Source organism: Neoarius graeffei, chromosome 25 (genome assembly GCF_027579695.1).
Source record: "Neoarius graeffei isolate fNeoGra1 chromosome 25, fNeoGra1.pri, whole genome shotgun sequence".
In the NCBI taxonomy this organism is placed as follows: Eukaryota; Metazoa; Chordata; class Actinopteri; order Siluriformes; family Ariidae; genus Neoarius; species Neoarius graeffei.
The window spans coordinates 3,083,608-3,109,914 of NC_083593.1; the positions used below are offsets into that span (position 1 = coordinate 3,083,608).

A 26,307-nucleotide genomic window follows, 5' to 3' on the forward strand; every position below is an offset into this window, starting at 1 on the left:
GGACTCTAAAATGTTTTTGTAATGTTTTGACTCGATAATGTAGAAGTCATCAAATAGAAATCTATAACAAAGTTTGTATGAAAAAAAACCATAGGGTGCCTATCTTTATCCAAGACTTTTGCACAGGACTGTGTATTTGATCCAAATGTCTCGGTTTATCACACATTAGTTAGAATCATTAGGCGGATCATTAACTAAAGGGATTTAAAGAGCAGCTTAATTGCTTCTGTATTATCTTAAAAAGTGGCAGGATTTTGTTCGCACGGTGTCGCTGCTCTGTGAAAAATCTCTTTGAATAATATAAAAGGCGTCCTGGAAGATTTTTTTTCCTTCTTTTTGTTCTGAGGTCAGTTTTTATTTGTCGTTCACATGGACAGAGGCAGAGGATGTTCGAGAGGATGCTGTTCCTCGCTCAGCTCTAATGGATCGTGATTATCCATCGGGAGGAGGAGTGTGTGTGTGTGTGTGTGAGAGAGAGAGAGAGAGAGAGTGTGTTGAGGAAGCCATGACAGTCCTGGATGCTGTGCACATAGACACACACCCTTTAAGGATTATGCAGAGTTATTTTTTGAAATGCACAGGGATGGTATCAGTTCTATGTTAATTGTGCAGTGAACGCGCTTTGTCTGAAGGTCGTGTTTATTCGCGTCGGGACTCCACGCATTTTCTGTTTGCAATGGATCCGCGAGCTTTCGCCTTGTGCACGAGGTCATGGCACGTCACGTTTGTTATGTTTTCCACACTGTGGGGCTTAGCTTTCACCGTGACGCGGTACTCGATCCCGGAGGAAACAGCAGAAGGAACTGTGGTGGCAAATTTAGCCTCAGATTTGGGGCTGGAAGCGCAGAGCCTCGCGGAGCGCAACGTAAAGCTCGACTACATCCACAGCAAAAAATACCTGGACATCAACAAAGAGACGGGAGAAATGTTCATCACCGAAACGATCGACAGAGAGCACCTCTGTCCTGCAAAGACGTCCTCATCCTGCTTCCTTAAAATGGACGTTGTAATCGAGAATCCGTTACGCATCTTCAACATCGAGCTGGAGATCCTGGACATCAATGATAACGCCCCTCAGTTCAGGAGGGAGCGCATCCCGCTGGATATCTCAGAATCTGCAAGGCCTGGAGAGAAATTTTCTTTAACTAACGCAGTCGATGCTGATGTCGGACAAAACTCGATCAAGACTTACTTCCTGAGCCAAAGTGACGAGTTCACTATTGAGATTCAGTCAGGAAGTGACGGCACGAAATACGTGGACCTCGTTCTCCAAGCACCTCTGGACAGAGAAAAGCAGGCTGTGCAGAGCCTCATCCTTACAGCTGTGGATGGTGGCACCCCGGCGCGGACCGGGACCGCCACCGTCGTTGTGAAAGTACTGGACACCAACGACAACACTCCTCAGTTCGACAGGCAGGTGTATTCAGTGGATCTGGTCGAAAACGCCCCACTTGGTACGCTGGTCATGCAGCTCAACGCAACAGATAGAGATGAAGGCACCAATGCTGAGGTGGCGTACTCATACACTCTGTACACATCTGAAAAAACACAGGAGAAGTTCTCTCTGAATCCCCAAAATGGAGAAATCCGAGTGAACGGCGTCATCGATTATGAGGAGGCAAGAAGTTTTGAAATGTACATTGAAGCCAAAGACAAAGCAGTAAGTCCACTTTCGGCACAATGCAAAATACTGGTGTTTATCACAGACTTAAATGATAATTATCCTGTCATCACAGTTAAATCGTTCAAAAGCTCAGTTAAGGAGAATGAGCCTGTGGGAACGCTGATAGCTGTGGTCAGTGTGAGTGACAGAGACTCTGGAGATAACAGCAAAGTCTTTCTTTCTTTAAACAACGCTGAGGTTTTGCCTTTTCTTCTCAACAAATCATCCGAGGATTACTTCGAACTGATTATCAAAGACCCATTAGACCGTGAGAAAGACTCTAGTTATGAGATCTTACTCCATGTCATAGACAGAGGAACTCCACCATTAACTGACAACGAGACCATTAGCTTGGAGATCCTGGATGTGAACGACAATGCTCCTGTGTTTCCTCAGTCGTTTTACATGATTCACCTGCCTGAAAACAATGAGCCAGGTGAGCTTCTCTGCTCTCTCACTGCACACGACCCGGACCTGAATGAAAACCAGTACCTTGTCTATTTCATAGTTGAAAAGGAGATCTCTAACACGTCTGTGTCTATGTTGTTCTCTGTGAACCCAGAAAATGGGAACCTGCATGCACTGCGCACCTTCGACTACGAGCGTGAGAAGGAGTTTCTCTTTCACATAGAAGCTCGAGACTCTGGCATCCCACCCCTCAGTAGCAATGCCACAGTGCGTGTGATCATTCTTGACCAGAACGACAATGCACCTCAAATCGTATCACCGTGGAGGGCACACGACACTATCATCGACCAGGTGATCCCACGGGCTGCTGATCAGGGCTCTCTGGTGGCGAAGGTAATCGCACTGGATGCAGACTCAGCACAGAACTCGCGTGTCACTTACCAGTTCCTCCAGGTCACTGATGCATCACTGTTCACTTTGGACCGCTACAACGGTGAGGTGCGGACCGCTCGCATGTTCACCTACCGAGATCCCAAATACCAACGGCTTGTGATTGTAGCCAAAGATAACGGAGATCCTCCACAATCTGCCACGGTCACCATCAAAGTTTCCACTGTGGAGCAAGTAATGGTCACGCAGTTAACAGAGACGACAGAGATGCCGATGGAGTATGACCTGTTCACAGATTTGAACCTGTATCTCTTGCTTAGTCTGGGTTCTGTGTCTTTTCTGCTGCTCATCACCATTTTGGTTATCATCGTGCTGAAGTGCCAGAAGCCCAGACCCTCCAAAGCAGCTGTTCATGGTCGAAACAGTGTCACCAGCCAGAGGAACTCGACCATCGGTGACTCCACCCTCATTTCCAGTGATGCTTACTGGTACAGTCTGTTTCTAGCTGAAACACGGAAAGGAAAGGTAGTAGTTCGACAGCCATTACCTAACGGCACCGGTTTCATCGTGTCCAGTATACCACGGAGTGCTGCTCTCACAACCACCAGCGAATCCAGATCTTCCACACTGCAGGTACATCATACAAATATCAATAATTACTAAATACATAAGAACTACAATATAGGAAACTTCTAAGTGACTGTTATCATTGTTACTCAGTAACTAGGTGCAGGTTTGATTAAATAGGAGGATAAAGAGAGCAATACAAGGAGCCAAGAAATGTTGCATAACTCCGACTGTGGAATGGAAAGGGCACAAAACATAACTGATTTAAAATGTTTTCAACGTTTTGCTTAATTGACTACAGAAATTTGGTTTTGTAATTGCTAGTATGACAATCCTGTGGAGCCGAAATATACAATGCCAGTTACATTTACATTCCAGTTGAGAACATTTTACTTTACTGGCAAAATAGTTTTAAATATAGGTAGATTAGATAGGAAGAGTATCCTGATGCTTAAGTAATGCTTTAGCTCTTTAGTACTTGTTTTCCCAGCTCCAACAACAGGACTCTTACTGTAACTGAATATGTTTTGATTTTAGAAATGCAGATTCCGGGGCATTTTGTATTTTGCACTAACTGTACTAAACATGAAATTACTTTTAGTGTAAATATGCACTTTTACGAAAAAGGGCTTGGGTTTGTTGGATACTTGGGTTGTTCTTGGAACCCTTTCTCTTGGACACACATTATCCACATCAATCACGGATCGGAATTTACTTTTTTTTTATTCTGGATAAATTCAAACAAAGCTGTTGCAACTGTATTAGGTTCAGATTTAAGGCTAAATCAGGGCTGAGTTAAGTGAACTGAGAGAGAGAGAGAGAGAGAGAGAGTTCAATGTGATGCTCATTCTAACATTTTAATGATGATCTTTGTGCTATGATGCTTTTGGGAAACTCTGCCCACATCGATAATGCTAATAAATCTAATGACCACTCTAATCCAACTGCCAATCAGAACTACATTAGAAAACAAACCGCTTAGAGACTGTATTTAAGTTTTGGCCAATACAAAATAACAGTCTGAATTTTGTTCTAATGTGAAAGTGAAAGTGTGTTTTCTTTCTGTTTCCTGACAGGACTCCAGCAGTGACCTACCTTGATCCTGAATCTTCCTCACCAACCATTGCTCATGAAGAGAACACCGATCTTGATCTAGTTGGAGAACTCATGAGAATTCAGTTCTGATAAACTCTTGTGACACATGAAAAACCTCATCTCACCAACCCTCTGTATTTCTCATCCTCCTGTAACCACAACAACAACGTTGCATGGCTAAGAAGACTTTGTGTGACTTAAATGAGTCCTGAAGGACTCTGGATATCGAGAGGAAGAAAGAAGATGATTAAAAAATAAACCGTGGATTTGTGACAAGACAAGGCAAGATACTCATCCAAAAAATATTTTTGACTTTTTTTTTTCCTTGGAAATCAGCTTGATCTATTATGCATGCTAAACCAGTGTTACTCTGAACTGGTCAAGCACTCTGAACTGGACAACAATTCATTTAATGTCAAATATAATCCAAAGAGCACAATTTCCTGAATCAGGCATGTGGCTTTATTGGTTTGATGACAAACTGAACATGACTCACGGAAAGTAAAACTCCAAAGTACAAACGCAAACAAGGAAATGAAGATAAAGTCGCAAGAGACGATTTAAACTTTAACCCTTCCCCTGACCTTAACCTTAACCTTGTAACTTCTCATACAAAATGTGTTGTGTGAATTGTTACAAATTCACGTGTCATATGCAAATTGACCCTATCGGCTGTTTTTTAATACTAAGGCTAGATATTATCAGGTCAAATAAATGTGAACACTACCTATCAGAACACAATACTTTCTACCTGCATCTGCTTTATATCTGCTGCTCTCAAGATGACTTTAGTTTACATGACAAGACCTTACTAGAATTTTTTAAACCCTGCTGCTTCCAATGCATCGTGACTACCCAGCGAATGTGCAGAAATAACACATCTAAACATGCACGGATATGTGTGTAGCTACGAAGCTTTAAAGAAGCAATAAGTAGCATTAAAAATGAGCTCAAGTAAAGAAAAAACATTCGAGGGGGCTGAGTTCAGTTTGATGCTCACTCGAGCATTTAATGATGAAATGGATGAATGACATCACCCATCAAAAATCATCTTAAAGGCTTAAATTATTTCATTGAATCTCACTAAAGCATTTACCAGAAACTTACACATTGTGGACTTCTGAAACCGGATGAATAGTTCAGCATGTCTTCAGTGGCAAAATTAATCCAATCCCCTGCAGTAACGGCTGAAAAGCAGGGTAAGATATCGAGCAAAATATACATGGTTAGACATGTGATCAGAAAAAACAGCCAATAATATGAGACTAATAAGGCTTAAATACGACTTGCTGCTTTTTTAGATAAGATCAGACTGTTTTTGTAGAAAGAAGTGTATCGATTTGCAATTTTTTGGCAACATGTAAGCAGGTTTTTGAAATTTTTTAAAATTGTTTTATAGATGTATGAAGGGCAAAAACTTATGTACATATGTATTATATTAAGCCAAGAAGTGTATTATGTATATTACTGCTTTGTGTTAAGTGCATTATGTTCCAAATACTACAGTGACCAAAATTATATTTAAAAATGCCAGGTTGTTTAGAAAATGAGACATGGAGGGAAAAAGTAAGTGAAGAGTGTGTATTAGAAATGTAGGTCACGTGTTGCTGTTGTTAAATCCACAGCGTTTCATTGAGCAGGAAACTCTAAAAACACACCTCCTTATATTACAAATGTATGGTATCATATATGTGTATGGAATTTTCTAGATACTATATACAACACAATTTTAGCAATATTGTTCAAGTACATTTTGTGTAAAACTTTGATGCTGTGACATTTTACACAAAATATATTTGTTAATTTGTTATAATTGATATAAACACACATTGAAGCACTCAGTCCATACTAGAAGTATTCAAGTGCCCAGATCTGTAAAAGGAAAAGGTTACCTCAATTTTTGACTGGCTTCCTCCAGTCCTTGTCAAGGAATGACCCTCGCCGGAAGCCGAGGGTCATTCCTTGACAAGGACTGGAGGAAGCCAGTCGAAAATTCCGGTCAGTCCGAGTCCTTTTGTGTTGGAACAAAAGTTTAGTCTCTATAATGTTGTTTACCAACATAGAGGAGTCTACACACGAAAAGGTTACAGTGAAATATGAGAACGAAAAAAAACGAAAACTGTGCCTTTTCCCCCTTGAGTTCTGAGTTCTGTGAGTTTTTTCTGAATTCAAAGTTCTGTGATTTGTGTGAGTATTGATGTACAGACGTGGTTGTCCCTCGTGTTGGATGTGTGACTGAAATGTGAACAGGATGTAAAGCGTGCCATCTGGACAGAATGAAGATTATGAGATGAACAAGAGTTTCCTGAAATTTATTTATATTTAAAGCAAGTGTATGGAAACAGCAACAACAACGACAACGACAACTCTGTTTCATGTTATTTTCCCCAGATTTATTAGTGTGTTCTCAAAATCCTGTATTTATTTTCATTTTTATTGCTTCAGTGCAGCTTTTGAGTTCATTTTATCATTACCTTGGATGGTGAGATGTAGTGGCTTTCTGGACATAAGATTTCTTTTGAAACCATCAGTATAAAAATGTTATTTCTTCTTTAAAGTTCTAAATATAGCAGCATACAACATGCTCTTGTAAATACAGCAGCATCAATAAAGCATTTATAAATTAGTTTAGTTTTCTCCGAGCCTTTATTATTTTCTGTCTGATTTATAAATCTCATCTCATTATCTGTAGCCACTTTATCCTGTTCTACAGGGTCGCAGGCAAGCTGGAGCCTATCCCAGCTGACTACAGGTGAAAGGCGGGGTTCACCCTGGACAAGTCGCCAGGTCATCACAGGGCTGACACATAGACACAGACAACCATTCACACTCACATTCACACCTACGCTCAATTTAGAGTCACCAGTTAACCTAACCTGCATGTCTTTGGACTGTGGGGGAAACCGGAGCACCCGGAGGAAACCCACACGGACACGGGGAGAACATGCAAACTCCGCACAGAAAGGCCCTCGCCAGCCATGGGGCTCGAACCCGGACCTTCTTGCTGTGAGGCGACAGCGCTAACCACTACACCACCGTGCCGCCTGATTTATAAATAAATTATCAAAATCATTTAAATCTAATTTCTTTTAACTGAAACAATTAAAAATATGAATGCCCCTGTTTCCTGTATCCCATGACAGGAGCTGCAGTTTGCATTCAGTGGGCTAAAGGCAGGACCTATCAGTATCACCATGGCAACAATCACCATGACAACCCCTCTGTCTCTGATTTAGAGCAGGATACCTTTTACCTCGTGTACTTAATCATTCAGTGTGAACACACACACACACACACACACACACACACACACACACACACACACACACACACACAGAGCGCTCAGTTTCTTCTGCACTGCTCTATTTTTTTTTCTCAGATTCTTCTAACTCCAGCAGCCCAAACCCCTCCCATCTCTATCACACACACACACGGAAATGTGTGGGAAATGAAAAGTGTGTGTGGGGGGGGGGGGGGGATGAGTGAGTGAAAGAGAGAGAGAGAGAGAGAGAGAGAGAGAGTTACACCACTAGGTGGAACTGTTGAACAGGTTGAAGATGCAAAAAACAAATAAATTAAAAAAAGCAGACAAACAAACAAATAAATACAGGAAAATTAGCAGGAAAACTCTCATATTCCAAATGAATCCAAAACATTTTCAAATTTCACCCAGCTTTCCTTTGTCAATGATGAAAAATCAGATATATTATTGATCCAAAATATTAATTCTAAGCCTATAAGCAAATATTAAATACTCAGAAATCGTTAATTAAACTAATTGTCTCAAGACCTGCTTCTGAGTTGTAAGAAACATATCGAATAAGACTAAATTAAACTTTTTTGGGGGATGACAGGCCAATTTTATTGTTCCTTGAAAAAAAATCCAATCTATGCATATATATGTATACAAGATGAATTTTAATTTAAATGGTATCTTTAATCAGAGAATAAAACACCATTTACCAAATCCTCCATATACACTAGACCTGATACTGGTATTGAGGGGGAAAAAAATCGTACTCGGGTATTTTAATTCATTTGTAATTAAAAAAAATTAATTTTTCCAAGAAAATATTTGAGCAAAATAAAATACATTATTATTATATAAATATAAAGAGAATTAAAAATGTGTTGAATCATCAATTTTCTTGAAATCCTGTCCTAAATCAACAAAGAAATAGATAGATAGATAGATAGATAGATAGATAGATAGATAGATAGATAGATAGATAGATAGATAGATAGATAGATAGATAGATAGATAGATAGATAGATAGATAGATAGATAGGAACTGTCCGTGGTGCTGAAATTATTTGCAGGTTTGGATTTGCTTTGATTCATGAATTCACTCAGACTTTATGATGGAGACATTCTTCTTTGCCTTAATTCAGCGTGAAGATAAATCAATGATAATTCTAATCAGTGAAATCACCACACGATGGCATTGTTTATTAAGAAATCAGAAAGTCTGTTCCCTTTTGGGCTTCTCCTCTTAATACAAACGAATGCACGCCCAGTCACAGCTCAGTCAGGAGTGATAATATCGTCTTATGTTAATATGACCTCGCCAGAAATTTATTTGAAATACTTAAAGTCAATATAAACGTAAGATCAGGAGCTCTGCACCCCGAAAACCTTGTAGATGATGGCTTCATCTCATGCGGCTGGACGGTTCTGGATCGTGTCTGCGTATTTGCTATCCTTTTGTGCACGGTCTGCCTTTTCCCGACACATCCTTTACTCCGTGTCTGAAGAGGTGAACCAGGGGACGTTTGTCGGAAATTTAGCCAAGGATTTAAACCTAAAAGTGGACGAGCTCGAGTCTCGGATGCTTCGAATCGTTTCGGGATCAACAAAGAAACATTTTGATGTGAATATAAAGACTGGGGCTCTGTACGTCCTGGAGACGGTCGACAGAGAGGAGCTGTGTCCGAATAACGACGCGTGCACGGAAAGCTTGGAAGCCATACTTAACAATCCCTTAAATGTTTATAGCATTGAGGTAAAGATTCTGGACATTAACGACAACAACCCTGCTTTTCCAGTAAAATCTCAAAATATCCGGATATCTGAACACACACTTACAGGGGCTAAATTTGCTCTTCTGGGAGCAGAAGATCCAGATGTTGGAAGTAATTCTGTATCCACTTATAAGCTCTCAGCCAACCCGTTTTTTAAATTAGAGGTAAATGCCGAGGCAGACAGTGCACCATTTCCAGAACTCGTGCTGCAAAAAGCGTTAGACAGAGAAAAGCAGGCCGAACTCCACCTCGTCCTGACTGTACTGGACGGTGGAAAGCCACAGAGATCTGGTACCACGAATATTATCATCACCATTTTAGACGCGAACGATAACCCGCCGGCTTTTGCAAAGCAATTGTTTAAAGCTCAGGTTTTCGAGAACGCAGCTGTGGGCGCAGTGATATTAAAACTCAACGCGACAGATCCTGACGAGGGAGTCAATGGAGAAATTATTTACACATTTAAACAAGGTCAAAAAGCGATTGCGGACAAATTCGCTCTCAACAACAACACTGGAGAGATAGCAGTCGCAGGAATTTTGGATTATGAAGAATCAAATGCGTATGAGATCCTCGTGGAGGCGCGGGACAGAGGACAAAGTCCACTGGCATCGCACTGTAAAGTGTTAGTGGAGGTGCTGGATCTCAATGACCACGCACCGGATATTAAGCTCTCATCTCTTTTGGACAACGTGCGAGAAGACGCTAAGAAAGGGACCGTGATTGCGTTTATCACCGTGCAAGACAAGGATGGAGGTAACAATGGGAAAGTGCGCTGTTTCATATCCCACAACTCTCCATTTGTATTAGAGTCCACACAGGGGAAATATTATTCACTGGTCCTCAATGACGCGCTCGACAGAGAAGAAAACGCCCTGTATAATGTCTCAATAACAGCCACAGATGAAGGAGTCCCTCCTCTCTCCAGCACCGCTGTCCTGACTGTCCACATTTCGGATGTAAATGATAACGCACCCCGTTTCCCTGAATCTTCTGTGAGTGTTTATGTTGAAGAGAACAGTCCAGCAGGTGCTCTCATAGCAAGTGTCTCTGCACAAGATACCGACTTTGGTGAAAATGCTCAAATCACTTATTCATTACTGAGCAACTCTAACATGCTTTTACCTTCAGCTGTCAGCATCAACTCTGTTACAGGAGAAATTTACAGCATGCAGTCTTTCAACTTTGAGGAGATGAAAATCTTCCAGTTTAAAGTTCAGGCCAGTGACTCTGGTGTCCCTCCGCTAAGCAGTAACGTCACTGTGAACGTTTTTATCCTGGATGAGAATGACAACAGTCCAGTTTTTCTCCCTCCTTATTCTGAACCCGGGTCAGTAAACACTGAGAACATTCCCTACTCTGCTGAAGCGGGGTATTTTGTGGCTAAAGTCAGAGCTGTCGACGCTGATTCAGGTTATAATGCACTATTATCTTATCACATCACTGAAGCAAAGGGAACGAACCTCTTCCGAATCGGAACCAGCACAGGAGAAATAAGGACTAAAAGACGAATGAGTGACAATGACTTAAAAACCCACCCGCTTCTGATCAGTGTCTCGGATAATGGAGAACCTTCACTGTCCACGACTCTGAGTGTTGAAGTTGTGGTTGTGGAAAACATGGACATCCTGCAGCCTTCACTAAGACAAGTGCCAGTAAAGGAGGAGAATGTTTCTAATCTGAATCTCTATCTGCTCATCGCTATTGTCTCAGTGTCAGTGATATTTTTACTGAGCCTCATCGCTTTAATAGCAGCTAAATGCTCCGGGACAGACGGTGGGTTCAGCAGGTCCAGCGCTCCAGTGGTCACTACACACCCTGACGGGAGCTGGTCTTACTCCAAATCCACTCAGCAGTATGATGTGTGTTTTAGTTCCGACACACTGAAGAGTGACGTCGTGGTTTTCCCCTCGCCGTTTCCGCCTGCAGACGCAGAGCTGATCAGCATTAATGAAGGAGACACTTTTAACAGGACACAAACTCTTCCTAGCACTGGGAAGGTAAGGAAATTATATATTTATGCCTATAGGCAGTAGATTTTTGTAAAATATGTTAATAGGTTTCATCATTCCAGATGATGGTTTATTTTCAGTTACTTTGTGAGGTGGAACATGTGAACATTTATCTGAGTTTACCCGAAAAAAAAATACAGTTGAGTAAGATTAGGGGATGTATTTGTACCTTTTCTTTGGACTTTATTTATTTTAAAGCTTACTATAGTTCTGAATTGGCATATTTTCTTCTTATTTGTGATCAGTTTGGAGGACATCATTTCAGAACCATTTGCTGGTCAGCGACAGTCACCCAAAACTCACCGTGATAACTTCCTTCATCCCTTCTGACAATATAACCTCTTTTACACACAATTCGGGAATTTGTATTTTTAATTTCACTTCATAGGACCTCATCTTCAAAATACGTATTTTCCTGTTTGCACTTTTAACTTTGCCTTTTCTCCCCTGTAAATATCTAACAAACAATGTTTTTTTTTTTAACTCCATCACACTTCACAGAGACTGGCCATGAGGTGATTCATTTGATAGCAGTATTGCAGTGTTGCCTGTGTTACTATAACATGCTAATCACGTTGCCAAAGCTTCGTTTACGGTGTCTTTAAGAAGTTAAATGGTTTCATATACTTGCCTTTTATGAACAGGTTGTGGCCGATATGATTCCAAATGTGTAACAGTTGGCATGACTTGGTGAAGTTCATACACTGATGTGTGGTAGCATGGACCTCATAAAATTATTTGGTTTTTTTGTCAATCACTAAAAACCGACCCTTGGTACCTTTTTTGTATGCATATAATATTGAGAAAGTTTCACACGTAAATTACTTTTATGTGGTTGATTTAATCTATGACTGAGGATGTTATTGTTAATATTTTTTATTTACGTATAGGCTATATTGGTTTGAATTATCTTGTTTAAAACTGACAACTTATGCCAACTTCTAGAACAATTTAGTTTTCCCCATTTTTTAAATGTTGTTTATTTTACAATAAAACCACATCAGGGTTGAGTTTCTTTTCTTTTTTTTAAATTAAACATTAACAGCTGTGTATGAAAGAACTGCTATTGTGTTTAAAATAAGGAACGTCAGGTTTTAGAAAATTCTTTCTCTTGGAGAAAGCTTGCAGAAAGTCTTGTTTATGTTTTACGTGTCCACATGATGGCGCTGTCTATCTGCAAATCCCCTTTCGAGCTCTCTGAGCGAAATTGCTATTCAGGAAAAACCAAATCGCCAGAACTGTGTTGCTGAGCTGCACTGGAACCATTCTCGTCACAGCTCGGTCTCACGTCGATTACAGTCAGCCTTCCACCCATTCTACTCATTTTCTATCGTTTCTCAGCTGATATCGTGGAGCAGTTTATTTATTTTGAAGAAGAGATAAAAAAATAAATGTGCTTAAGATGAAGGAACTGTTTTGGATTTTCTGGCTGCTCTGGATGTTGGTTTGTATTCAGGGCGTTTCATCCGGCCATGTTGCGTATTCTGTTTCTGAGGAGGTGATTCCAGGGACAGTTGTTGGAAATTTAGCCAAGGACTTGAGTCTGAATGTTGCTGATTTGGAGTCGCGTCGGCTTCACATCGTATCCGGTTCGTTGGTGAAACATTTCGATGTGGATGTAAAAACTGGGGCTCTGTTCGTATTGGAGCCGATAGACAGAGAGCAGCTCTGTCCAAACATGGACACTTGTACAGAGACTCTGGAAGCGATTATTAATAATCCTTTGCAGATGCACAGCGTGGAGGTAAAAATACTCGATATTAACGATCACTCGCCGATATTTCCCGGGAAATCACAGACTATAAATATTGCAGAATCTGTAATGCTCGGAGCTAAATTTCCTCTACTTGGTGCTGAAGATCCAGACATTGGAAGCAACTCGATCAGTTCATACAAACTGTCCCAGAATGTTTTTTTCAGCTTGGAGGTTCACACAGACGCTGACCAAGGTCCTTCCGCCGAGCTCGTGCTGATGAAAAACCTTGACCGGGAAAAACAATCCGTCATCCGGCTTGTGCTGACTGCACTTGACGCTGGCAAACCACCACGATCTGGTACAACAGAAATTATTGTGAATATTTTAGATGCGAATGATAACGCGCCTGTGTTTTCTAAAACTGTGTATAAAGTTTTGGTTCAAGAAAATGTTATTGCCGGGACGTCGGTTTTAAAGCTAAATGCTACCGATCTCGATGAAGGCGTCAATAGTGAGCTGATATATTCCTTTAAACAAGGTCAGAAAGGAATATCTGATAAATTCGCGATTGATGCGAGTACAGGGGAAATCTCAGTAACAGGATTTTTAGATTATGAGACCACAAACGCGTACGAAATTCGTGTTGAAGCCCGAGATGGAGGTGCGACACCACTCACAGCTCATTCTAAGGTCCTAGTGGAGGTAGGGGATGTGAACGATAACGCGCCGGATATTAAGCTCTCATCTCTTTTGGACAACGTGCGAGAAGACGCCAAGAAAGGGACCGTGATTGCATTAATCACAGTTCAGGACAAGGATGGAGGTAACAATGGGAAAGTGCGCTGTTTCATATCTCACAACTCTCCATTTGTATTGGAGTCCACACAGGGGAAATATTATTCACTGGTCCTCAATGACGCGCTCGACAGAGAAGAAAACGCCCTGTATAATGTCTCAATAACAGCCACAGATGAAGGAGTCCCTCCTCTCTCCAGCACCGCTGTCCTGACTGTCCACATTTCGGATGTAAATGATAACGCACCCCGTTTCCCTGAATCTTCTCTGAGTGTTTATGTTGAAGAGAACAGTCCAGCAGGTGCTCTCATAGCAAGTGTCTCTGCACAAGATACCGACTTTGGTGAAAATGCTCAAATCACTTATTCATTACTGAGCAACTCTAACATGCTTTTACCTTCAGCTGTCAGCATCAACTCTGTTACAGGAGAAATTTACAGCATGCAGTCTTTCAACTTTGAGGAGATGAAAATCTTCCAGTTTAAAGTTCAGGCCAGTGACTCTGGTGTCCCTCCGCTACGTAGTAACGTCACTGTGAACGTTTTTATCCTGGATGAGAATGACAACAGTCCAGTTTTTCTCCCTCCTTATTCTGAACCCGGCTCAGTAAACACTGAGAACATTCCCTACTCTGCTGAAGCGGGGTATTTTGTGGCTAAAGTCAGAGCTGTCGACGCTGATTCAGGTTATAATGCACTATTATCTTATCACATCACTGAAGCAAAGGGAACGAACCTCTTCCGAATCGGAACCAGCACAGGAGAAATAAGGACTAAAAGACGAATGAGTGACAATGACTTAAAAACCCACCCGCTTCTGATCAGTGTCTCGGATAATGGAGAACCTTCACTGTCCACGACTCTGAGTGTTGAAGTTGTGGTTGTGGAAAACATGGACATCCTGCAGCCTTCACTAAGACAAGTGCCAGTAAAGGAGGAGAATGTTTCTAATCTGAATCTCTATCTGCTCATCGCTATTGTCTCAGTGTCAGTGATATTTTTACTGAGCCTCATCGCTTTAATAGCAGCTAAATGCTACGGGACAGACGGTGGGTTCAGCAGGTCCAGCGCTCCAGTGGTCACTACACACCCTGACGGGAGCTGGTCTTACTCCAAATCCACTCAGCAGTATGATGTGTGTTTTAGTTCCGACACACTGAAGAGTGACGTCGTGGTTTTCCCCTCGCCGTTTCCGCCTGCAGACGCAGAGCTGATCAGCATTAATGAAGGAGACACTTTTAACAGGACACAAACTCTTCCTAGTGCTACAAAGGTAAGGGACTCTAATCTTGTCTGATGTGAACTGGTGATTTGAATAGAATTAGTGTTGCCATTAATTTAGCCATTTTTAACGTCTTGAAACTCAGTTATCGTTGTGAATGAAGCTGTTATCCAGCCCGTTTAATAAAGGACTGAACTTGAAGAAATGCACGTGTTTTTGCTGCTATTTCACTCTTTAAATTTCGCTGGTAATGTCATCGTAATTGTTCAAACAGAACCATAACATAAATTTCATTCAATTTCTGTGAGTATTTTTTTGCTTTCTCAGGTGATGAAGGATTATTCTGCTGTTTCTCTGGAAACTTTCTGTACTACGCTAAACTTTTATACTTAAGTACACACAGGACCTTGCAAAAGTCTTAGCCACACTATTTTTTTTTTATAGTACAAACTCTGCAATAGATTTTTATTTTATGACTTCTACATTATAGAGTCATTCCAGAAATATTAGCTTTCCAGCACAAAATTAAATGTTACACAAAAAATGCTTGCCTGTCGGTAAAGAAAGCATCATATTACATAAGAGAACTTTTCATGCAAAAACAAAAACAGAACAAACAAAAGAGAACATAATGAAGGCTTCTGGATTTTGCTAAAATAAGAAGCAAGTGTATATATATGTGTTTAGATTTTCTTTCTTCCCCTCTCCTTTTTCTTCGTCCTTTTAGACCTTTTGCTTTGTCGAATCCTTCATTAGGCTATGTATTGAGTGCTTATCAAGTCCCCACCTGGATGGACCACGTGGGGGCGCTGTAGACCGTAGAGTGTAATTTAGATATTATTTAATACAGGTCGTTTTACTAACCCGTCCCTTCACGGCGCGAGTGAGATGTCTGCATTCGGTTGTGCTTTTGTAGCAAACAGCCTCTTTACATGTTAGTGTTTTTTAATCGCACAGTTTGAAGTGACTTGGCTTTAGGATGGATGCTATGTTTGTGGTTCTGTCTGCTCGGATTCTGCTCTCTCTCTTTTTGTTGGATTTATCCTCGGGTCAGATCGTGTATTCGGTCTCTGAGGAAGTGAAAGAGGGAACCGTTGTTGGGAATGTAGCAAAGGATCTGCACATCAGCCTTCAGGATCTGGAGGCCCGAATGTTTCAAATGATTTCTGCATCGAACAGAAAATATTTTGAGGTCAGTCTGAAGACCGGGGCGTTGTTTGTTAATGAAAGGATCGATCGAGAGGCGTTGTGCTCCACAGCTCTGAAATGTTCCGTCCAGATAGAGGCAATGGCTCACAACCCACTCAGGATGTTTCGTATCGAGGTAAATATAATAGACATCAATGATCATGCTCCGTCTTTCCCGATTAGTAGCCAGATACTGAACATATCAGAGATTTCTGCACCTGGAGAGAAATTCCCATTGTCTTTGGCTGATGATCCAGACACGGGCAGCAATACAGTGAAAACGTATAAATTAACCCCAAACGAACACTTTTCTTTAGATGTACAAAATGGGGAGGAGATTACCTCAGTCGAGTTAGTGTTACAGAAAGCTTTAGATCGAGAAACGCAGCCGGTTTTTAATCTAGTACTGACTGCACTGGATGGAGGAAAACCTCCGATGTCTGGGACATTAGAGATCTTTGTAAATGTTTTGGATTTTAACGACCATTCCCCAGTTTTCAGTCAACAGCTTTACAAGGTAAAGGTGAATGAGAATTCCGCTTTTGGCACGCAGGTCATTTCTCTTTCAGCCAAAGATTTAGATGAAGGAGTTAACAGTGAAATTACGTATGCGATAGTCAGGCAAGGCAATGCGAAAAGCTCGGATCTGTTTTCAATTCACCCTGAAAGTGGAATTATAACAGTCAAAGGTGAAATCGATTATGAGGAAAACGCTGCGGTTGAACTGAGAGTTGAAGTTAAGGATAGGGGCCAACCTCCTAAAAGTTCTCAATGCAAAGTGTTGGTTGAAATTATTGATATGAATGACAATCCACCAGAAATAGCGATGACCTCACTCACGAGTAATGTCCGAGAGGACGCTAAAGACGGCACAGCGGTGGCTTTATTTACAGTTTCTGACAAAGATGGAGGCAAAAACGGAGTGGTGCATTGCAACATTTTAGGTCCTGATCCTTTTAAAATCGAGTCATCTTACAGAAATTATTATTCATTAGTTGTAAACGGACCACTGGACAGGGAGAAAGTTGCTGTGTATAATATTACGATAAAAGCCACAGATGAAGGGAATCCATCACTGTCGAGCATCAGTGTCTTCAGAGTTCAAATTGGTGATGTCAATGATCATGCGCCTGTCTTTTCAAAACCTGTCAAAAATGTTTATATTAAAGAAAACAGTCCAGCTGGGATTGTCATAGCGCAAGTAAGCGCACATGACGCGGATGCGGAGGAAAACGCGCGTGTATCCTACGCGTTGCTCGGTGCAGGGAAAGGCGACATTCCCTTAGAGATCAACTCGGAAACTGGTGATATATACAGTCAAAGATCGTTTGATCATGAGCAGATCAAAATGTTCCAAGTTCGAGTTCAGGCCACTGACTCCGGAGCACCGCCTCTGAGCAGCAATCAGACCGTGAATGTTTTTATCAACGACGAAAATGACAACGCCCCGGTGATTCTCCCGCCCTGCTCCGAGTCAGGGTCAGTAAACACTGAGAACATTCCCTACTCTGCTGAAGTGGGGTATTTTGTGGCTAAAGTCAGAGCCGTAGACGCTGATTCAGGTTATAATGCACTATTATCTTATCACATCACTGAACCAAAGGGAACGAACCTCTTCCGAATCGGAACCAGCACAGGAGAAATAAGGACTAAAAGACGAATGAGTGACAATGACTTAAAAACCCACCCGCTTCTGATCAGTGTCTCGGATAATGGAGAACCTTCACTGTCCACGACTCTGAGTGTTGAAGTTGTAGTTGTGGAAAACATGGACGTCCTGCAGCCTTCACTAAGACAAGTGCCAGTAAAGGAGGAGAATGTTTCTAATCTGAATCTCTATCTGCTCATCGCTATTGTCTCAGTGTCAGTGATATTTTTACTGAGCCTCATCGCTTTAATAGCAGCTAAATGCTACGGGACAGACGGTGGGTTCAGCAGGTCCAGCGCTCCAGTGGTCACTACACACCCTGACGGGAGCTGGTCTTACTCCAAATCCACTCAGCAGTATGATGTGTGTTTTAGTTCCGACACACTGAAGAGTGACGTCGTGGTTTTCCCCTCGCCGTTTCCGCCTGCAGACGCAGAGCTGATCAGCATTAATGAAGGAGACACTTTTAACAGGACACAAACTCTTCCTAGCACTGGGAAGGTAGGAGATTTTTTTAAATTGATATTCTGTTTTATATATATATGCATCAGATTTGTGTAGAATTCTTTCCTAAGTTTTGTCACTTCATTTAGCGAAGCAACATGTTTTCACTTCTGCGACTTCCTAGTACGTATGAATCTACTCTAATGTCTATCTATAATGTAGTTATTTGCCTGTATATTCTTTTGGAGCTTGAAAACGCAGTTTCTTTACATTCACATTTTAAAGAAATGTTTTCAGCACTTCATCTCTGGACAGCGTTCATTTCAATCGTGTGGATTGTAATTAATGTCTATACAGCTGACTGGAAGGATTTCTTTATTATGAGATCGCCTTGTTGTCTAGATTTGATACATTCCTTTGGTAGTGGAAAAAATTTACTGTATCAAAAAGAAAGAACAACTTTATTACGGGCTGACGGATATAGTTTCACATTTTTATTGCTCATTAAAAAAAAAAAAACAAACCTGAGCGAGCGAGATGCGGTTTTATTTTATGAAACTGAAATATTTTGACAGGAGGCAAGAATTTCCTTCCTCGTCAAGCTCAAGTGTATTTTTTCAGGGGAAAGAAAGGTTGTATGCTTCTGAATTGATTAGTTGTGGCTGCATGTCAGTGAATCGGAGTGTTAGAAGTTTCAAAAGTTCAGAACAGGTGCGTTTTGCCTATCTATCTATCTATCTATCTATCTATCTATCTATCTATCTATCTATCTATCTATCTATCTATCTATCTATCTATCTATCTATCTATCTATCTATCTATCTATCTATCGAAATATTATTAGAGATTATTTAAGTTACAGGGCAAGGAAGGGATGACAGATTGTTATTATTTGTGTGCGTAAGATTAGTCTTGACTAAAAATGGTTAATTGGTCCATTCAGTGATATAATAGCACGGAAATCTGCGAGGACACCAGCCAGTTACACTATTTTTCTTATTTCTATGTTTCATTAAGTATTCAAGTCTCTCTAATTATATCTGAATATCACGATATAAGGTTATGCTGGAATTTTGGATGTTAGATTTCAATATTACTGCAAAAATCATGAAGCGATACCGAATGCAAAGAAAAAAATAATTCAACGTATTATTATTATTATTATTATTATTATTATTAATTTTTTTTTTAGTGTAGACTTCAGAGTTGTGAATTTGTGGGCCAATTTTGTTTAAAATGGACACAAGAGGTCGATGTTGACCGTGACACTGACAGTGAGCATCTTCCCATTCAGACTCCACCTTTATTTACATGGACTTGAAAGGGGGAAGGCCAGACAGACATCCTACTGTAACTGAGTACGAGAAGACGCTTTTACTCTCCTGATTTCGAGCTGAACTGTAATGTAGCCATGCGCAGGATTTGATTTGTATATTTTATATTTGTCTACACATCATTATTAATTGAATGATGGATGCCTTCTATTCCAAACCGCATGTGTTTTTTCGGATTGTCCTGCCTCTTTGTTTGTGGGATTTATCCTCCGCTCAGATTGTCTATTCAGTGACAGAGGAAGTGAACAAGGGGACCGTTGTTGGAAATATGGCGAAGGATCTAAACCTGAACGTCCGGGAACTGGAATCGCGCATGTTTCAGATTGTTTCTGGGTCCAACAAGAAATATTTTGAGGTTAATTCAAAGACTGGTGAGTTATATGTAGACGAGAGAATCGATCGAGAGGATCTGTGTCCTGCGAGTCAAACGTGTTCTCTTCATCTTGAAGCAATTGCGCAAAACCCTTTAAGGCTGTTCAGTGTCAATGTGAATATAGTGGATGTAAACGATAACGCTCCATCATTTCCTTATAAAATATACGATTTAAATATCGCAGAACATGCATTTCCTGGTGAGAGATATCCTCTGCCGAGGGCGAGTGATGCAGATGTCGGCGTTAACTCGATTAAAACCTATAAGTTGAGCTCGAATGAATATTTTTCTCTAAACATTCAGAGTGGCGCAGAGCAGAATATGTCCCCGCAGTTAATTTTACAGAAATCCTTAGACAGAGAGAAGCAGGCGATGGTGAAACTCGTGCTCACTGCCCTGGATGGGGGAAAACCTGCTCGGTCTGGCACTCTTGAGGTAACTGTTAATGTAATCGATGTAAACGACAACACTCCAGTATTCAGCAAGGAGTTGTATAAAGTCAGTATCCCTGAAAACACGATGTTGGGAACTCAGATTATTCAGCTAAACGCCAGTGATACAGACGCGGGAACGAATGGAGAAATAATTTATTCACTCATAAGCCACGGAAAAGAAAAGTCCAGCGACATTTTTCAAATAAACCCAGTCACGGGTGCAATCTCAGTGAAAGGACATTTGGATAGAGAGGACACTGCTGCGTTTGAGCTTCATGCACAAGCTCAGGACAAAGGCTCTTCACCTCGGGCTTCTCACTGCAAAGTTTTAATTGAAGTGCTCGACATGAACGACAACGCGCCTGTCATTTCCCTCACATCTCTCTCCAGCACTATCAGAGAAGACGCGACTTCTGGCACCGTGGTTGGATTGATAACGATTGCTGACAACGACGTGGGTCAGAACGGAGAGATCAGTGCTTGGATTAAAGGATCCAATCAATTTATTCTTCAACCATCTTACAAAAACTATTACTCGTTAGTAGTAGATGGACCTCTGGACAGAGAAAAGACGTCTGAATATAACATCAGTGTCACAGCTACTGATAAAGGCAACCCGCCACTAGTCAGCAATATGGTTCTTACAATTCACATTTCTGATGTAAACGACAATGCACCTCGATTTCCAGACAAAATCATGGACGTCTATGTGAAAGAAAACAGTCCTGCTGGAAATATCATAGCAACAGTAACAGCGAAGGACGCAGATATCAACGAAAACGCTCAAATAGTGTACTCTTTAATTTCCAAAAACTATTTAACTTCCTTGGTGGACGTTAATTCTGCAAATGGTGATGTATACAGTAAACAGTCATTTGATTATGAGGCGATTAAGTCATTTCAGTTTCAAATTCAAGCCACTGACTCTGGAGTTTCACCTCTCAGCAGCAATGCAACTGTGAATGTTTTTATTCTGGATGAGAATGACAACAGTCCAGTTTTTCTCCCTCCTTATTCTGAACCCGGCTCAGTAAACACTGAGAACATTCCCTACTCTGCTGAAGCGGGGTATTTTGTGGCTAAAGTCAGAGCCGTAGACGCTGATTCAGGTTATAATGCACTATTATCTTATCACATCACTGAACCAAAGGGAACGAACCTCTTCCGAATCGGAACCAGCACAGGAGAAATAAGAACTAAAAGACGAATGAGTGACAATGACTTAAAAACCCACCCAGTTCTGATCAGTGTCTCGGATAATGGAGACCAAATTCTGTCAACGACTCTGTCAATGGAAGTTGTGGTTGTGGAAAATATAGATGACGTTCAGACAAGCATAAGACGAGTACCAGTAAAGGAGGAGAATGTTTCTAATCTGAATCTCTATCTGCTCATCGCTATTGTCTCAGTGTCAGTGATATTTTTATTGAGCCTCATCGCTTTAATAGCAGCTAAATGCTACGGGACAGACGGTGGGTTCAGCAGGTCCAGCGCTCCAGTGGTCACTACACACCCTGACGGGAGCTGGTCTTACTCCAAATCCACTCAGCAGTATGATGTGTGTTTTAGTTCCGACACACTGAAGAGTGACGTCGTGGTTTTCCCCTCGCCGTTTCCGCCTGCAGACGCAGAGCTGATCAGCATTAATGAAGGAGACACTTTTAACAGGACACAAACTCTTCCTAGCACTGGGAAGGTAAGAAGAGCGTTTGTAGACTAATCTTCCATCATCACACACCAAAATGTTGTGCAATAAATCTTATGCTGTGTAGATATATGCTTTTTACTTTCAAATATAGTTCCTTGTCTGTCAGTAGAATTACGTGCGTTTTACTGATTTAATTACTGAAGAGTTACTTCAGTACAATGGACAGCGACTGTAGTAAGAAAGGGGCAGAGAACTTTACAAGTTTTAACAGTTGATCTCTCAAGTCAAAAAATTTATTTCAATTCTGTTGTGACTGTACTAGCATGGACTAGTCATGTACTAGGAAACAAAAAACATACTCCCTCACACCACATGTGCAACATGAAAAAAAAAATCACGGAATACACAATGTTCCAGTTCAGTGTTAAAGTGCAGAGAAATGAAGACAAAGGGTACATAATGCAGGACTGCTCAGTGCATTTTCTGATCGTACCATAAGAATATTAAATATATGATACATATTATTGGTATTGAGAAAGTAACTAAGAATAAACAGTGAAAATGTATGATATAAATATAAAGATATTTTCTGACATTTAAGTAATGGAGTTTGGAGGATCAGCAGTATATACTGCAACAGTCCGTATTTTAGTTATTTTCCCCCCATAATTTGGATGATTTAGCTTCCTCTTGGGTGTAACTGAGGTACTGGGACATAACTTTGAATTTCAATACGGCAGTATTTATTTATTTATTTATTTATTTATGGAAGTTAACTGATATCAGTGCTTTAAAAAATGCATTTGTTGTGGATCAAATTAGCTTAAAAATAAACACAAACACAAGACAATTCTTCGTTGCACCACATGGGGTCGTTGCAGACCGCGACTTTGCGAAATAGGGCCATTTACTTTCTTTGCACCACCCAATGAAAAGAAAAAAAAAACAAAACAATCTGTGACCATTTAAAAGGCAGTCGCAGACGGGACACGAGCTCTGTCGGGTTTTATTGTGTCGCTGAATCTGAAGTATCTAGAAAGTCTTTCTTTTAAACATTTGAAAGACAAAGAGGGACACCTCGCTATGGATTTCTCAGGATGTTTCATGTCGTTCATTTTAATGCTTCTTTGTTCATGGGAGGTGTCATCTGGTCAGATTATGTATTCCGTTTCAGAGGAAGTGAAAAAGGGGACGGTTGTCGGGAACATCGCGAAAGATTTGAACATTAATACGCACGACTTGGAATATCGACTGTTTCAGATTGTGTCTGGATCTAATAAGAAGTATTTCGATGTGAATCTGAAGACTGGAGCGCTGTTCGTAAGTGAGCGAATTGACCGTGAGACATTTTGCAATTTAGACCAGAAATGTGTCTTGAATATCGAGGCTCTTGCTCAGAACCCTCATCATCTTTATCGGATTGAGATCACGATCCTGGACATAAATGATAACGCACCTCATTTCCCACTCGACACCTTCAAACTGAATGTGACGGAGAACGCTGTCCCTGGAGAAAGGTTTCTTCTTCCGGTAGCCGAGGACAATGATATCAGCAGCAATGCGCTGAAAGATTACCGACTGAGTACGAATGAGTTCTTCTCGATAGATGTACAGAATGATGAGCAGAGTGTGTCGGCTGAGTTGGTGCTGCAAAAAGCTTTAGACAGAGAAAAACTGTCATCTCTTCGTCTGTTGCTTAGCGCCCTAGATGGAGGAAAACCTCCCAAGTCAGGGACCTTGAATATAATTGTCAACGTCATAGATGTCAATGACAACAGTCCAGTTTTTAGCAAGCCTCTTTATAAAGTAAAAGTAAAAGAAAATATTTCTTTAGGAACTAAAATTTTGTCTGTCTCCGCCTCTGATTTAGATGAGGGCATACACAGTGACATAGTGTACTCGATTCTAGGACACGGGAAGTCAAAGAAAGGTTTATTCACCATAATCCCTGATACTGGTCAAATTGTAATTAATGGACAACTTGATTATGAAGAAAATCGAGCCATTGAGTTGCGAATTCAAGCAAGAGACAAAGGCATTCCTCCGCAGAGTACACAGTGTAAAGTTTTAGTCGAGGTTTTAGATGAAAATGACAACGCTCCGGAAATTGAAACGACTCCATTACTCGACAGCGTAAAAGAGAACACTAAACTTAGGACTGCTGTTGCTTTAGTTACAGTTTCTGATCATGATGGTGGCAAAAATGGCATTGTGCACCTTTCAATCAAGGGCTCTTTTCCCTTTAAATTAGAGCAATCGTATAAAAACCATTACTCCTTGCTGGTAGATGGGCCTTTGGACAGAGAAAATATTTCTCATTACCACATTTCTCTTGCTGCTGCAGATGAAGGGACTCCGCCTCTTTCCAGCAGCGCTGTAATTACTGTCAATATCGCTGATGTTAATGATAACGCTCCACGTTTCCCGACACCACTTGTAAACGCTTATATAAGAGAAAACGGACAGGTTGGAGATCATGTGGTGAAAGTTTGGGCAGAGGATTCAGATCTTGGTAAAAATGCTGAACTTTCATACTCACTGTTAGAGAATTCCAGCGGCGGGGTTCGGGTATCACCGATGATAAACGTCAATTCTATGAATGGTGAAATATACACCATACAGTCCTTTAACTACGAAGAAATAAAACGACTTCAGTTTATAGTAGAGGCTTCAGACTCGGGAGTTCCTCCACTAAGTAGTAACGTCACTGTGAACGTTTTTATCCTGGATGAGAATGACAACAGTCCAGTTTTTCTCCCTCCTTATTCTGAACCCGGGTCAGTAAACACTGAGAACATTCCCTACTCTGCTGAAGCGGGGTATTTTGTGGCTAAAGTCAGAGCTGTCGACGCTGATTCAGGTTATAATGCACTATTATCTTATCACATCACCGAACCAAAGGGAACGAACCTCTTCCGAATCGGAACCAGCACAGGAGAAATAAGGACTAAAAGACGAATGAGTGACAATGACTTAAAAACTCACCCTCTTCTGATCAGTGTCTCGGATAATGGAGAACCTTCACTGTCCACGACTCTGAGTGTTGAAGTTGTGGTTGTGGAAAACATGGACATCCTGCAGCCTTCACTAAGACAAGTGCCAGTAAAGGAGGAGAATGTTTCTAATCTGAATCTCTATCTGCTCATCGCTATTGTCTCAGTGTCAGTGATATTTTTACTGAGCCTCATCGCTTTAATAGCAGCTAAATGCTACGGGACAGACGGTGGGTTCAGCAGGTCCAGCGCTCCAGTGGTCACTACACACCCTGACGGGAGCTGGTCTTACTCCAAATCCACTCAGCAGTATGATGTGTGTTTTAGTTCCGACACACTGAAGAGTGACGTCGTGGTTTTCCCCTCGCCGTTTCCGCCTGCAGACGCAGAGCTGATCAGCATTAATGAAGGAGACACTTTTAACAGGACACAAACTCTTCCTAGTGCTACAAAGGTAAGCTTGAGATCAAAATTTGCATTTTGGGTCACGTGATCTTTGTATCTAAAATACTATAAGATGTATCAAATATCACTTTAAGAGCTTTCGGGATATCCAAGTGTTTTTGCTCTTTTGTGTGACGTCACTATTTAGGGAGGGCTTTTCCATTTGGAAGCATTGCATGATTTTTTGGTTTTTTTTGAATGTCTTGGTGTGGGACAATCTTCTGTCCTTCGTTGTTTAGGAAAAATGTTTAAAATAAAATCTTTTAAATAAAATCTTTTAAATTGGGAAAGTGTCTACGTGAGCTTGACATTTTCTTAGTCACGACATACAACATATTGCCTCCCCTACAATATGTTTTAGCCATTGGCTTTCTGCTGGATATTAGATATAAATAGACTAATTTTACACACACACACACACACACACACACACACACACACACACACACACACACACACACACACACAGAAAAAAAATCAACATTTAAACTCGAACAATATTAATGCATATTTAAAAAGACTTTTAGAAACTCAAAGGCTTTATTTTCTACGCTTTAGGGGAAATGCCAACCTGAAAACTTTAAATTTAATCAGCATATTTAAATATCCTTTCAGTACCACCAATCAGACGAATGACTTCACTTATGAATAGATACTGAATTGACCGAAAGGACTCTATTTCAAAAAGAAGAAAAATATCTCAAACAGGGGTTTTAAACTTATATTATATTTAAGTCAAGCATCTGTTTTGCTAAAAACACTCCTCAAAAAAAGTCAGCCTTAAGGAGTCGCTGGTGACCGTGACATAAGTCTCCACATTATCGTCTCCACGTTCTCTGCTGCATAATCACAGAGAGGAGGAGCATGAAGAGCTCTCCGGCTGAATTATAGAGACAATAGTCAAAGCGAGGAGTCTGGATCAGTATATGATC

The 26,307-nt window shown here is 40.9% G+C and overlaps 6 protein-coding genes across 6 annotated transcripts in view; 5 read left to right on the forward strand and 1 right to left on the reverse strand.

The window, feature by feature from the left end:
- Positions 1–26,307, reverse strand: part of LOC132873166 (fibroblast growth factor 18-like) — a 66,805-nt gene that overhangs the window by 18,062 nt on the left and 22,436 nt on the right. The window lies entirely within an intron of this gene.
- On the forward strand, positions 528–4,398 carry LOC132873828 (protocadherin alpha-C2). Its single transcript, XM_060909627.1, has 2 exons — positions 528–3,094; positions 4,105–4,398. The coding sequence occupies exons 1-2, from the start codon at positions 677–679 to the stop codon at positions 4,126–4,128; spliced, it is 2,442 nt and encodes an 813-aa protein (XP_060765610.1). The 5' UTR covers positions 528–676; the 3' UTR covers positions 4,129–4,398.
- Positions 8,770–11,181, forward strand: LOC132873779 (protocadherin alpha-8-like). The gene has a single exon (XM_060909581.1). The coding sequence runs from the start codon at positions 8,770–8,772 to the stop codon at positions 11,179–11,181; it is 2,412 nt and encodes an 803-aa protein (XP_060765564.1).
- Positions 12,596–14,944, forward strand: LOC132873727 (protocadherin alpha-4-like). The gene has a single exon (XM_060909512.1). It carries the CDS (start codon positions 12,596–12,598, stop codon positions 14,942–14,944), a length of 2,349 nt encoding a protein of 782 aa, XP_060765495.1.
- LOC132873780 (uncharacterized) lies at positions 15,849–22,010 on the forward strand. The gene is made up of 3 exons (XM_060909582.1): positions 15,849–18,234; positions 19,444–19,499; positions 19,617–22,010. Exons 1-3 carry the CDS (start codon positions 15,849–15,851, stop codon positions 22,008–22,010), a joined length of 4,836 nt encoding a protein of 1,611 aa, XP_060765565.1.
- Positions 23,097–26,243, forward strand: LOC132873781 (protocadherin alpha-2-like). The gene is made up of 2 exons (XM_060909584.1): positions 23,097–25,385; positions 26,229–26,243. Exons 1-2 carry the CDS (start codon positions 23,097–23,099, stop codon positions 26,241–26,243), a joined length of 2,304 nt encoding a protein of 767 aa, XP_060765567.1.